General features: G+C 30.5%; 1 protein-coding gene across 2 annotated transcripts in view; it reads left to right on the forward strand.

Annotated features, from left to right (window-relative positions):
- The window catches only part of LOC118190227 (uncharacterized), a 77,833-nt gene that overhangs the window by 35,482 nt on the left and 26,228 nt on the right, over window positions 1-16,123 (forward strand). For both annotated transcript variants that reach the window (XM_035360903.2, XM_035360904.2), the window contains exons 2-3: window positions 1,587-1,737; window positions 9,335-9,381. In XM_035360903.2, the coding sequence (XP_035216794.2) occupies window positions 1,686-1,737; window positions 9,335-9,381 (99 nt within the window). In that variant the 5' untranslated portion in view covers window positions 1,587-1,685. The remainder of the gene's footprint in view (window positions 1-1,586; window positions 1,738-9,334; window positions 9,382-16,123) is intronic.

Below are 16,123 nucleotides of genomic sequence, written 5' to 3' on the forward strand. Positions count from 1 at the left end.
TTTAAGATACAGTTTATTTCTTTGCGATACTGTCCGAAGTCAATGATACACATGTGGGTTTAATTTATTATTATTCTTTAAAATAGTTTAGAGTAAAATTTATCATATTAAATAAATTTCAGTATAATATTTAAACCTATATTATCTTGAAATCCAAAATTATTGCATCAATACTCAGCAAACATTAACCCTCAGAAACAGTAACCGAGAAGTAAAAAGTTCATGGCAGCAACAATAAAACAGCGAAAGATCAGCAATGCAGTAGACAGTAATGAAGTATAAATTATCAGTGTAATAAAGAAAAGTGAGAAGTTATGAAACATTGAAATCCAAAGCATTAGAGACATTTATTAAAGAATGTCCGCGCGTTTCTTTACTTTGGGAAACTGAAGTCAATCAGAGGAACAAAGATTCTATAAGGTTATATCGACAGTTTTCTTTTCCTATATCTGCTGAATCAATGTGCATGATTCGATCCTTTTCGGTCGCGTTGGATCAATAACAAAGAAGGCTCGATGCAAAAGCGAAGACTTTTCATAGTTATTTTTACATTGTAATAAAGGAGACCTGTTTAAGCTCTCGAAGATATGTTGCCATGTCTAGGCATCTAATACAGACTTAAGCAAAAACGCATTTGGTTAGTTAAATGGAACCGTCGCGATCTGTGTGAAACGCAAGATGGCTTTCAAGGAAAGGCATTGCTTACTTAAGACTGTCTGTATCGTATTGCAGTAGCTTAAATATTACCTTAAAAATACCCTTCTCTGGTCGCTGAGTTTCCCTCAATCCGTACAGTGATACTTGATATAATGTATCCATTGATTTGTTGCATTTTCTCCATCAATGGTATCAACGCAGCTGCTATCTCTACTTGTCTAATCAGATTTACGCAGCATTATTTATGACATTAATTCCTATAAGGCCCTATTCCCGAAGAGGGCATTACTAATTTTTCATATCTTCTGCTTCACAAAAAAACCTAATGTCTCCACAACCTCCTGCTAATTAATATTAAAACTGGGACACACAACCCTTTTATGTTGCAATTCATATATGTTAGCGAAAATTCGAAAATTATTTATCATATTCATTGTAATTTAAATTAATGAATACGTTTAACATAATGCAATTTTTAATCAAACATTCTAATTTATGTTTATACAAACTACTAAAAACACTTCAAAAATGTAACACCTGATCATATTCCATGTATCACACATGATCACACCATGTATCACACATGATCACACCATGTATCACACATGATCATATAAACATGAACTGCAACAAAACTTAAATTCGGCCTCAACTATTTAATATCACAACTGATCTTCAAATTTGCCTCCCACGGGTAATAGCTATTTCATATTTTGAAGGATTTTCAGCTAAAATTACATTATAAAAATAATTTAAAAGAAATGTTCAATAACTATACTCTTTTATCTCCGTTGAAGATGTGCATGTACTTAAAAATTTCAAACATACTGTTGATTAGCGAACGTACAGTTACATTATAGACATATATTTCATGTGCATAATGTTTTTACTGTTCATACCAATGCAAAACGTATTTACTGTTTTTTCAGATTAAACTCCGCTATGAGGATACAATAGGACGTAACGTCAGATTTCAAGAATGAAATTACATCAATAGCATGCCCTAGGAGGAGTACAAGCGTACAGCAATGGTTGTCTTCAGGGTTTCAGCCCTATTTATCTTCACTTCATTTGCCATCGGTAAGTTTAAAAGTCTTTAATATGTAGTGAAACAAATATATGAATAAATATAACCGTAAGTTATGAAACCTTTCTGTTAGATTTAAATGACCGAATAGCAGAAATTATCATTACTCTGAAAGACTTTAATTTGCAAAAAAAAAACTGAAAATCATTTATTTTTTTGTTGGAATTTTTTCAAAAAAACATGCTGTGAAAAATTTAGTTTTTTCGAGCTAAAATTGACGCAGAAAAAAAGAGGAAACTATTTTGTGATTGTAGAATTTTCCTCACGTCGCATAAGAAGTTAAAAACAAATTTAGATAATCATTTCATTTCATTTCATTTTTATTCAATAAATTCTAAATGCTTTTCTACTATTTTTGTCAGTCTACCAAAATCTTTAAACTCATCCAGTAAGTAGCAATCTGAGAGGTTCTATAATACGACGCTTCTAGTTGATTTAGTGAGATGGTATGGGTATTGTAACAGAGATCATTTACGCAATTGTTATCAAATAATTTCTGTTATTAAGCTGTAATGAATTAAAGAGGGAACTAAAGTAATAAAATGCATTGACTCATACAAACGCCCGTTTTATATATATTAAATACAGCGATCGAAATCGCACTTGTCTTTTTGTACTTACGGTCGTGATTTGTAATAAGGTAGTACAGTGCAGGTATTTCAAAACAATCTTCATGTCAGTAATTTAAATATCTAATTATGGAATGTTAACTGTGATACACACAACGTTAATGAACGAAAGGTTACGTAAAAAAAGGAATATTATAGAGTTGCTCAGTGTATATGAGCAACATGAAATACGAAATTATTTTAATTTCAAGAAATCCATTAAATCGTTGAGTAAACAGTTATTTTAAAGCAAAAGCTAAACGTTCTAATCAGTTAATCTCAAATAAATTTTAATAGCTTTTAGAAGAGCTACACGAAATTTGGGCATGAGATATCTCGATGATAAAAAATTTCCAATATTTTGCTGAAATAATATATCTCCGTTACTGTTTCACATGCACATTTATACAAACGAACGCAAATATTCTCATTCTTATATTTAGAAAAAATCAGATCGTAGTAAAATCTTCCAATATGATTCATATATCTTTGGCAGGAATACTTCTATCATTATCTCGACCTGTTGAAAAAGAAAAGAAAAGTGTAGAAGTCATGGAAATGAAACGATAAAAAAATAATCATTCACGGTCTATTAAAATTTTATTTGAGATACAGTCGTTACAGGATCAACGATGTGCAAGACAATAACTCTTCTTTTGGTTATATAGGACTTGTTATCCTCATCTAGTCGAAGTCTCCTTTAAAATAACATCTGAGATAATTCGAAATTCCATAACATTTTCCTTCTCAAATGATATAAACACTGCCTTAACAATCATGAATAAATAACCCTAATATCCTTCTCACCCAGAACAGCAACACTGGCTAAGATAATCATTACAACTTAACAAAACAAGCCATATTCCTTGCACAACTATAACAATGTAGCGAAATTAACCGTACATCAATAATGCATCGTGAAACATTGCGAAAATAAGAGATCACAACAACGATATATCAATTTAATCGCGAAATGTGGTGCAAACTGGATTGCAATATTTGATATTCTAAATCAAACCCCTTTGTCTTTCAAGAAAATAGTACCCACCATTGTTAAAAGAAACAATTACTTCTTGGTCTTCGTAACAACAAAGAGATTCCGACACGTGTCGTTAAGTTATTTCATTGTTATAATCTGTTCTTTAATTACTGTCTGTTGAAAACTAAATTCTGTATTCAAATTGCGATATGCTTCTTTCTGTCGGAATATTTTTATAACAAAACGTAATTACAGCAAGACACTTTCAAATAGCAAAATGAGTATAAAAAGCAAAGGTATTGATGTAATATGCCATCTACCACTTTTGCGATCGTATCCTATAATCATCGAACTTTTCAGTCTTTTGTAGATGGTACTAATATTTAAACAATTCAGTCGTTCTGAGAGGTTATTAAATCAATTAATGGAATCATTTTATTTTATGTATTCTTAATTATTTTTACTTTCGTTCATATTTAAAAATAACGCTGTAGTAATGACATCGAAGAAATAACTAACTAAAAGCGGTAGATCACATTCTACATCATTACCTAAATAAATAAATAACATGAACAATAACAAAGAGGAAACTACGGAATGAAATCTGACGCACATGGAGAGAAATATTTTATAATTTCCTAAAATATTTCTATCGAGTTGAATCAAATATGGATGCTTGATTTCTACAATCGCTAAATATTGGTATTCAACCCACATTCAGTTCTCGGTGGACAGACTGGCTGCATCGATTTTCACTGCATGCAATTTTAATACGAATTAGTTTTTGTAAGATTTTTCTGTTTATTGACGATAAATATCTACTTGTGGAAATATGCCTCCGTGAAGGCATTTTTCCACAAGTAGATATTTATCGTCAATAGACAGAACAACAATGAGATGTAAAAATCGTTGATATTCAAAGATGATATTAAACGTTTCACCATGGACCTTTTTCAGTCCAACGATGACAAATGTCCTAGCATATAGGCCCAAAGGATAACAGTTGAATAACTACATGAATTGAAAATAATCAGCGTTACGCAATAACATGATCATTACAGATGAAGGTTTTAGGGTCCTGCTTTGAAAACCATTTACATCAATGTGGTTTCATTTATGTCTGTCGTTAATTTTTGCCAATTTAATGTTCTATACAAAGTTTCTAATTTAGCAAGCAGGCACCTGCTGTTGCCATTATTTCATTGCAATATCTAACATTCTAGCTGCGCAGCTACTTACTTAATGTCACTGGTTACCTGGTCATGCGAATTTCTATTACTCTCTATCAAAAAGTTAAAAATCTTTAAAGAACATTTTGTAACTAAAATATTTCTTAGAATTCAGACTTTAATAAGTAGTATAATTTAGCAATTGTTATAATTGGACACGTATACTGAAACATGCAGAAGAAATTAAGAAATGCTTGGTAGATTTGCGGAAAGCACATGCTAAAAAAAATAGAAAAGCACAGTATTGCAAAATGTATGAAAGAAAGTAAGTGTGATGTGGAAGGCGTAGTTGTTTCATGATGTTTCTCAAGGATGTCAAATAATGATGTTTTTTCATCCGTATACTGCACAGTACAGGCCATAAATGAAATAGGACAACTAGTGAAAATAAGGAAAGCGAATTAGAATTTACTGGACCGCGTAGTCCATTCTCAATTAAAGATCAATGAACAGTAATGCTCTGCCTCTTATTTTAATGAGATAGGAAACTTCTAGACACTCTTAGGTAACAAATAAATTGGTGTTTTCTCCTTGTGAGCAACGATGCGAGGACAGATGGGATTTGAGACTACCATTCAGTTGAGAAATGAAACTGAAACGAGCTAATAAAAAGCATGTGTAAAATGAAACGTGAATTCAACACATAAAATTAAAACTATTTCTTTGAAATGATTTTTCATTATTTGTTACAGTATTTCTTTAAGGTTATGTTTTTTTAAGGTTATGAATTAGCGAGCGTTAACCTTTTCGCGCGGGCGGTTAGATTAGCGTTCTGAAAATATGTTTAAATGAAATAGGCATACAACTGGAATTAGCACAGTGAAACATATTTATATATTCGACAGCACAAAAGACTCCTGCAGAAGGTTTCTTTGGCAGTTTTTCATAAAATTAACGTTCCCTTTAATTAAAAAAGCAAAATTCTTGAAGTTTATTGAAGTTTCTGAGTATAAATTTTCACCTTCAATATTTACGATTTAAGAAATATTAATATATATTTTGACACCATTCAACAAGAAATTTCCAACTAAATATTCCCTGTTTACGAAAGACAGCCATCATTAAGTAGCTTTTCATAAGGAAAACTTTTTTAAAATATTTCAAAGGAAACCTCTTTAAAGTAGTATTTATAGTTTCCACTTTGCGGATTTGGTCTCTCGGTAAAATAAACGTATTGCCGTTCGAAGGAAATATTCATTGCAAGCCTAATGCGTCAGCGATTCAATCAAATAAATTAGGTCTAGAATAATGAAACCATTTACTTCTGAAATAAATGCACGTCTGTACATTGGGTTAATTGAAGATAAAACAAAATCACTGCAAAATAGTTTTTCCAATGATTTAGCTAGGCTTTTGAACAGATCTTTTAATACTACTTTTAATTTCTGGGAGATTAATTCTTCAACAATGGGCCTATCATAAGTCCTTAGTTTAAAATTGCTTCCGACATTAAACTGAACCCTACATTGCTATTTTTTTATAAGCTTATATTTATTTTAGTTATAAACATTTTGTTTTTAACTTTTTTGAAACATTCATAGTAAACTTATATTAGTCTGCAATCTGAATATTTTAGATTGAAATTTTATGCTTTTTCTCTTTTTTTGGGGGGAAGGGGGGACGCTGATCATAAATTTGTAAGAAAGAAGCCGATATCGAAGTTGTGCAGTCCTCGAATTAAAGTCATTTTGTAATTTTTACATAATTTCAATTCATTTTTAAATACTTTCGCTTCTTTTTTATTTATTTATCTGGCAAGTCTGTGATTAACTCATTCATAGTTAGTTTACATACAGGGTGACTCAAAAGTTCGTTCATATTTAAAAATTCAGTAATTCATTGACTAGTATAGGTAGAGAGGTAAAACTGACATACATGCTTGAACTTTCACGGGGTTTTATTGAAAGCAAAAAAGAGAGCAATAATTAGCATAACAATTGATTTTTAGCAAAAACATTGTTCTTTTGTAACAAATGTTCAGCATGTCGTTCGTCATTTATCAACAATATAGTCGAGGGACAATGTCGTGAACAGCACTGTATAGCATATCTGTAGGTATGGTGAAAAACTGCCGTCGTATGTTGTCTTTTAGCATCCCTAATGAAGTTAGACGATCGTGGTAGAAGCGATTTCAAGTAACCCCACAACCAATAATCACAGGGATTGAAATCTAGGGACCTGAAATGCCAAGCATGGCAGAAGTGGCGGTTCAGCACGCGATCCTCACCAAGCGATGTGTGCAAGAGATCTTTCATACGTGTAACAATATGGCGAGGAGCACCGTCCTGAATAAAAGTCATATCTTCCAACGGTTTTTATCAGCCATACTAGGGATGATGTTATTCTGTAACATACCAGCGTACCTGGCGCCCGACCATTGACAGTTTGAATAGCATTTCCTCTGGAAAAAAAAAAAAAAAAAGAGTCCGATCACGATTGATGTGATGAATCCACATCACACCGTGACCAACACCTGGAGACGAGAATAGAAAATTGGCCAGAGTCATGAAGGGACTGATTCCTTCTTACTACAGCTCATTTCATACACGCTTTTCATGCGCCGTTACTGATATTTTGCTGCCCACGGTCATATGTTGGCCTTTTTTTAAGAATTTTTTAGCTTTCAATGAAACTCGATGTCATTTCTAACATGTGTACAGTTTTAACCACTCTATCCACATTATTCCATGAATTATTGATGAACTTTCAAATGTTCACGGACTTCTGGGTCACCCTGTATATATGCAAGAGTAAGAAGAAGGTTTTAACACGATATTCGTTCATGTCACATAGAAATAAAAATGAACTATTGGTTATTCTTAGGCAGTAATTTTAGCTATCGGCTATGCGCACATATTTATTATTATTTTCCTCAAAATGGAAAAAAAGAAGAATCGCTTTGGAAACTAATTATTAGTGAGCATATACATTGACAAATCTACCCAGATTCAAACCCGATAAAAAGACACGCTGCATGGATTTTAGGGATTTTCCTTTCATCAATGTAAACAGGAGCCAGTTTACGCTTGAAATTTCTCCATAAAAGCATCATTTCCAGGAGTTGCATAACCTTCACGTACTTTGAAAGCATTATATGCAAAATGCATCTTCAAAAAAATATATATATTTATAATTATATATATAATTATATATATAATTATAAATTTTCCTAATTTCTTTGCAAATGTTTCTTTCTATCAAGGGGGGGGAAGATCACTTAATAAATAAATAAAATAAATATTAGAGAAATTTATAAGGAGGTAAAAATTAGAATGACGTATAATAATTTCATATCCTCGAAATCATGTTCACAAGGAAAACCATATGAGACCGAAGAAAAAATGGGAACTTTCACTTTTGCTTTTAATCATACTACAGCATATTTGAAAAGTCCTAGAACTGCATAATTAACAATTTAACTTTCTTCTTTCAAAAGACTGCGAAGATTTTGCTTTATATCCGGTGAAAAAATTTCATAACGAACACAATTTTAAATGTTGGAATTTTGAAATAATAGACATATAATGGTCGAAAAAAATCGAGCAAATTTCAAAAACTTTCTAAAAGTTAGTAAATTATGTTAAAATTTTGGTTCATTATAATTATTAATTGCATTTAAAAGACTTTTTTTCACGCTATCAAAACATTAAAACACTGAGATTTTCTGGTTGTTCGTTAAACAGAAGGTATGTGTAAAAAATCGAAGAGGAGGGAACCTAAATCGAATTTTGGAAAAATTTCTTTGAAGTGCACATCTTCGTCATCCGGGCAATATATGTTCCAAATTTTGTAGCTCTAGGCCTATTCGTTGTTGCACTCTGCGATGTACTCAATACATTCACAGGTTTTTCATCTAGAAATTAAGAAGGTTACATGTATTTTCCAAATACTGTGCTTTTGGTTCTAAACACTTACAGATTTTGTTAAGTATCTCACTGCATAATTTTTATATATTACTTTAGTTTTGAATATTGTTTTTAAGATTTAATTTTGCACGTCATGTTTCGTACCATTAGTTATTTATTTCCTTCACTTATTTTAATTTATTTTTACTTTATCTATTTATTTATTAAAACGTACATCTAATTCATGTATTCATAATACCATGTGAAACATTTGTTTTCTACAACTAATTCAATGAAAGAAAACTGAATGCAATCATTGCTCTATTTTGCAACACTTTGTACTCGTATAACATATGTCAAAATGTATCACTATAACCTCCACATTTTGACCAAAATATGAGAAATAATTTCAGTCCTAAGTATAACAAATGTAGTCTATTCTTTTATTATTGGGAAATGATTTTGCTATAGCTGAAAATTACAGCATATATTATATACTTCACGAAATTTGAACATGATAATGACGTTTAAATTTGATAGATCAAATATATGTGTTACAGTATTTGTCAGCTATTTCGCAGAACCATCATCAGTCACTCAAAAAGATTAAGTAAATGTATCAGTTGATGCCCAGAAAAAAAGTAGTACCACACTAGTAAATAACAGTCATATGAACATGATAATAATGCGATGGATCAGTAGTTAATGGAAAATGCAAAGATCTAAAAGGCTTATTTACAGAATTATAGAATTTTAGCAATCGTAAACAGTCTGGAATTAAAAGCATTGAGTATCTTTAGCTAACAGAACCATTATATGTATACAAAACTTTACTAATTATGTCATTTTAAAAAATGAGTTATTTGGCGTTATTAATGACTTTTTTAATAAAAAAAAGTGAATAATTTATGCTTTTTTTTTCCTTCCAGCTCTTCTGCTGGACAGGGGAGTCAATGGCGTTGGAAATAATTTTCAGGTATAATTTTTCTCTGTTGCTTGTTTCTCCAAATTGAGCTGGTAAACTTTCAGGTTCATTTTTATAAATGCTAAATAGTAATTCCTGGTTTCAGTTAAAAGATCATTATTTATTTATGACGCCAAACAGACCTCAAGAAGACTGAAATTAGGTTAGGAATGTCGGCCTTGATGAATATAGCCTCCGAAAAGTGGCCGCTGTGGTACCGAGGCCACACTTCCGTCTTAAAGCAGAGTAAACAAACGCCCAGTGAAAGATAGCAATCGCTGCACCAGTTTCAACAAATCACTGTTTGAATGAAGTTGAAAGTGATCCGATTTCAATGATAACAAATCACCTATGACTTTCTTTGTGTCTCGATTGTATAGTGTATATATAATAGCAATTATGATTACACCTGCGGATTGTCTAATGAAATACTGCTTGTATGTTTCCGCTTTCATTGAAGTGGGAAATATACATGGCCAAAAGACAAAAATTACATCTTACCAATCATTCGAAATTCAGAGCAATGTAATATTTATGATTTTTTTTAAAAACATTCATTTTATTTTAATCGTATTCAGTTCTCAAGCTTATTGGCCTAATTTTACTCTCTGTTTTAGATTAAGGTTTCACCAGTGCCTAAAAAAATCTAAAACGGTCGCACAAGTGGGTTTGTTAAGGTTTCTTACGCTCTCGCTGAGCTCACAGTCTATCAATCTGCTGTTGCATTCACTCCTGCTAACTTTTTTTTTTTCTTTTCGGCGTTATTAGAAAGCATCTTTTTTTTTTTTTTCGCACTTAAGACTCATACACTTCAAAATCACAAAATTTTTAAAAGCTGCATAGCAGCAGATGTTTACAATTTCCGACTGTGCCATACATTTTTCTTTTTTAGGTTTTGCTCAGTTCATCATGTCAATATTCAATTTTCTTAGTAAAATGGATAACATTTTTTGTCTTCTTATTATTAACTTTTTATGTGTTAACTTCATTTATTAAATAATATGGTCTTTGCACTTACACCACATAAAATTATATACCCCAGCGTATCATTAAAATTCGCGATAGAGTGTTGGAGATTGCCATAGATATTTTTGCATTTGCTATATTATTTCTTTAAACTAGCCTAAAATAGTTATCATTAAAAAGAAAATGTATATAATGATTTTAATAAGTCCAGCTAGTGTAATTTCATAAAATTATTAAATATTTCTAATTACACATCTCATGATTTTTAATGCATCTTTATTTAAATCACCACATTAAAAAATAGAAAAAAATATTCTCAATTGCCTTTAAATTGCTTAGTTTATTACTCAGTAACCTTCCAGATTAAATTTGAAAATATCTTAGGCTTTTCTGAATGGCAACACGCTGGAATGTGGAAGAGCATTTTATTTCCGGTTGCGGAAACATATTGCTTTCATAGAGCCGACTTTGTTAATTTGAGTTGAAAGATAAATATCTTACATTTTTCCGAATGGCAACAGTCTTGCGCGCTGGAGATAAAAATGGCTTACTTCGAATAGTGTTGCCACTGCTCCGTTTCATATCGTTGAGTCTGTTAATCCTAAATTCGAAATAAATAATAAAACAAATTCGAGATTCAAAATTAGGGTTTCCAGTGCATATGCTCGGGTGGAGAGTTATTCAAAATTTGATGGCGCTAGGTAACGTCGTTATTTTACAACGCAAGGAACATACATACATGGAAATTCTTCATTGTCTAATTTCTTTAAAAATAATACATGACGATAATATTTGGTAACAACAATTTATAGTAAACCAACTCAAAATCTCACTTCGAGACTAATAGGTCCTTTTGGACTAAAAAAGAAGAAGAATTAAAAACGCTATGACGTTAAAGGATTTTCGTTATTTCAATTTTGCTTACTTATTGTTTTGGGAGCCTAATGTAATCGATTATTTCACTACCAGATTGTGAAAGGTAGATTCACGTATCTAAAAATAATAACATGCATGAAAAAATGATCGAAAAGTAGCATATACATTTTTAACACTAACAACGAATCATGTGTTGTTTTGTTCGCTAAACGAATTTCACGTCCTACCAAGATCGAAATTCTGCTATTTCATCATTACAAACCTCATGAAGGATCCAATGAAAGAAAAATTCACGGCCATATTTAAATAAATAAGGACAACAGTCGTGTAGTGGCAGTAATTTGTAATGAAACCGTATAGCAATATAATTTATCTTACCACTTGGTAATTACTATTTTGAGCAGCTCGTTTTAAATACATGATTTATTTTCTGTGTGTTGAAATTCTACTAAGTCAATCTTAAATTAGTAGACCTATCGTTGCAGCTATTTAGTTTACAGTTGTTTCAGGTATTAGACTGAAATTTAAATAAATGTGACTATGAATATTTTTACACAGCGAAAAGAAATGGTTACACTGTAAAAATTTCGTTAAAAATCTTAGTTAACTTTAACACAAGTACTGAGAATATCAACGCATTTCTTTTATTGTGGTATAGTTTTAGTATACTTTGTTCATCGATTTCTGGGATTACAGCCCTTCACGAATGATCAGAATAATCGAAAACTTAATTCCATACGTGAACTATGGCACAAAAGTATTGCATTTGTTAGAGCTCTTAATAGTCGCAAAACAGTACATACATAGCCTGCAATAAATTTTTTGTGCATGCACTCTATCTGTAATTTACAAACATACGGATTTTGATGTACTTGGTGCCTCAAAATGATTTATTGGATACCAACCTTTCGATTTATTTGAAGAAATTCAATCGATGGAGCAGTGGTGGATATACGACCAGAAAACAGATTCTGATAAACAAAGCTATCTAAAACTGGGGTCTCAATGGAAATAAATATTTCATTAGCCTCGTTTCTCATACTAAAATGATGATCCTATTAAAAGAATTATCCTACAAACAAGCTTATTTAAGTATCTGAGTAGGAGATTAATTTGAAATTCAATTATTTTCTCAAACTGGATTTAACTTTTTCTACTCATTGTTACCCAAATAAACAAGACGATCTTGATCAAATTATCATACATTCTGCAATTATTCTATGCTTTAAAAAACTACCCCAAAAGACTTCGGGTATTGTTTTTTAACTTGCCTAAATCAAGAAATGTTATGTAAACGGGGAATTTAGTGCACGAAAGATGAAAATGTTGAAAATAGTTTCCCACGAAAGTAATTTCAAGAGGACAAGTTGCCCGGAGAAAAAATTCTTTCCCAAAATGAGTCTTGAAACACTGCTCTCGTTATTTTTCCGACACCAAAAAGCAGCGATGCTCGAACCGAAGATCATCTTCAAAGCTTTCAAGATCAACAATGCTCGAGATACGCTTCACTACTCCCAGAAACTGCCAGGAATTTTCAGTCACAATTTGGGTTAATTTTTAAGACCAACCATTTTCCATGCTACATTGGCCTTTGTGCATTGTCCCGCATTGGATTTTGTTACAAAATGCATCGATGAAAAAAAGAAGGAAAGTTTGCAAAGCGTGCGCCAAAAGAAAGTAAAAAAAAAAATATATGTCTAATTTCTCTGGAACTATTATGATAATCCCAAACAAACTTTCAATCTTAAGTTTAGATTTAGAACGTTCATTTGTCTGCAAGCTTTAAAAATGTATCCTTTGTACAGCAGCTGAATAAGATTTTAAAGAAAAATGGAAAATCTTTTTTTCCATTTTTACTGTCTGTACTGTCCGTATAAAATTACCTTAGCATAAAAACTTTCTACGGAGTTCAATTAAAGTTTTTAATAAGTTCCACGAGACTTTTTTTCAATTCTTTTCTTAAGGTAATTTTATGCCAACTATGCCACATGTGTTATACGACTGTACTATATATATCTTAAATAAAGGGGCTAAGAATTTCAGTTTGTATAAAACTAATTTGAGCGAAAATTTCAAATGAATTCTTGACAAAATATAGTGCCTTCTCCTTTCCTATAAACCATCTGTATTCTTCTATTACAGTTAGGAGACAGTTTAGTAAACAAGAATACACCTCAAATAATAAGCAATGGTTTATAAGAAATAAAATGCTACTAAATAATATCTCAATTCAATGGTATAATCTCAATTCATAATTATGATAAAAGACAAAATATTAATATTGTGAAATATTAAACAGTTATTTTTAACAGGTGTTCGATTTGTTATTTTCTCTAAAGCAGATAGCACTAAAGATAAGGTTTTGAAGTGGTATCATAAAAAATGAAACCAAAACTTCAGAAAAATAATAAAGAGGAATTTTTCTGAAATTTTCAAAGAATTGAAAGTATAATAAGACAAAAGAAGTAAAAGAAAAGAGCGAATATATGGTTAATGGCCAAAAAACCATTTCTTAATAGTAAATGCAATATATGACTCAATAAATTTCATTCAATTTTATTCATCTATATTATAAATCATACATAAAACTAATATATAATAAATTAAATCATTTATTTAGAAGTATTATTTAATTCTGACACTATCCAGTTAATTACATACTACTATAAAGATTTAGCTAATATATTTGTTTGAATTCTTCTTTGGAGCAAATGATTTTCCAAAGTAAGTTTTGCGAAAAGACGTCTTGCTCGTTCTTTTAATGTTATAAAAGCTAAAATAATTTGCATAAAATAACACTTTCTGGTATAATGATAAACATGGTAGTGAAAAAGAAGCGGAGTAAGGAATCTTATAAAGAGCCTAATTAAAACCATAAAACAATGTTAAATTCTAAATCGCTAGAAGCTTTAAAGCGCATAAAATTGAGGAACAAAAGCTTTGTAGCTATGAATATAGTGATAAAGAGGAATACAAGCTCTGCAGGCCAGGTATTCAACAAGGTATCAAGTGAATTGATTTCTGCTTTTCAAGTGCCAGTTGCTTTTCTTCGCTGGAGCTTCTTTAGAGCTATTCTTTTATTTTATTATCGTGATACTAATGAAGGAACCGAAATTAAACTTGAAATTATTCTCTCTCGTTTGATTCTGCACTCAATTTTTCTAAGTAACGACGTTCTGCATCAGAAGTTTATAAACTTATATTAAATCCTGCTTAAAAACATCGTTTTATATTAATAGCAATAAATATTATTAACCAAAATATTTCCTTCATTAATAATAATATTCTAACAGAATAATCTGTACGTTACTTTACATATCTTAATTTTGTAAATATAAAATGGGTTCACATGAGAAAAACTTGCACTGACGTTGTAAAACGGGGAAGAGTGCAAATTCTGCATTTCAGGCAGCCATGAAAGATAATTATCTTATTGCCTTAGATAGTTTTGTTCATCTAAAGTAATGAGATAGTCAAAAATATCTAAGGTGAGGATAAGTAACGTAAATACAACAATTAAAGAGTAGGCTAATTGAATAAATTTTCTTTTAATTAAAATTTAAGTGATAAATAATCACTTAGCTTATTTTTCAGATGTAAAGTTGCTCATATAAAATGAGTACGATTTTTAGAAAAGCAATTAAAGGGTAGGTTGTCATTTGGATCAATATAAATATCAAAATAATTCAGTTACATATCTTGAATTAATTATTAATAACATAAATTAATGTATATAAAATTATTATAATCCTTTCATAATGTTTCACTTTAAGCTTTGCTGTTAATAATAATACATATTTTTCCATTAGGCAGATGCAAAATATCACAAAACACAAAAATATCTGCGGGCAGAAGATACATTAATACTGCATCTTTCTGAGAGTCCATGATACTATAAGCATACAATTATTTTATTAGCGCAAATTTTTCAACCTGAAATACAAAAATATAAAGTATTTTTTGTTAATTATGTTAAATAAATTTTTAATCATAAAAATTAGGACTTACCTACAAGAGGAGAAAAAAAAACCCTGTATTTTCCTCCCTAAAAAACTGTCTTTTGACATTAAACTTATTAAAACAAACACCAGAGTAAATTATATTTTAATAATGATAACACATGGTGGTACAATATATCTCTATGTTGCAACACAAAAGACGTATTTATAATCGAATATGGTTCCAGACATTTGACTTTGATTACTAGACAACTTACTACATAATAAACTTAAAAGTTGATGGATATCAACATTTTAAAGTTTATAACGATTACATTTTTGTCTATATGGTCTACGGAGCGCAAGCAAAATGTCTGAAAGATTATTGGAAAAGCAAAATAAAAAATATCAAGGAATGGCTCATCGCGACTTAATATCCTATTTTGCATAATCGATGACGAGAGAATAAAGAGATGTACTTTTAAAATAATTTTGGAGAACATAAACAATTTTTAGCTTTTTAAACAAAAAAATTTTTTTGCTTGTTTAGATATACAAATTACTCATTCACGCACATTATTCACAAAAATAAGAGTAAAATACAAATAGCATAGAGAATGGGATATGTAAATCTTATCCTCTTTCTCTGTTTAAAATAATTTATGCGCTCCGCTATTATGTGCTCCTCTGACGGATATATTTTTCTACCTGGCAATATAACATATGAGCCCGGCTCATGGAAAAGATACCTTATAACTTTTATAATATCTGTAATTTATCTTTCATATTATAGCAACATGTTAGTTATAGAAAACTGTGAGAATTCATCTTAGAAAAGAAATTGTGATAAATTTTAAACAGAGAAACAGGATATTTTAATTTAATAAATCATATCACAAATAAATACTAAATTCATGTGTCGAACTTTATTTACTTTCATTCTGAGTAGATAAATTATTAAGAAATAAATAACA

This window comes from Stegodyphus dumicola, chromosome 8 (genome assembly GCF_044657685.1).
Source record: "Stegodyphus dumicola isolate Sdum_Otavi_A_Nest chromosome 8, ASM4465768v1".
Taxonomy (NCBI): domain Eukaryota; kingdom Metazoa; phylum Arthropoda; class Arachnida; order Araneae; family Eresidae; genus Stegodyphus; species Stegodyphus dumicola.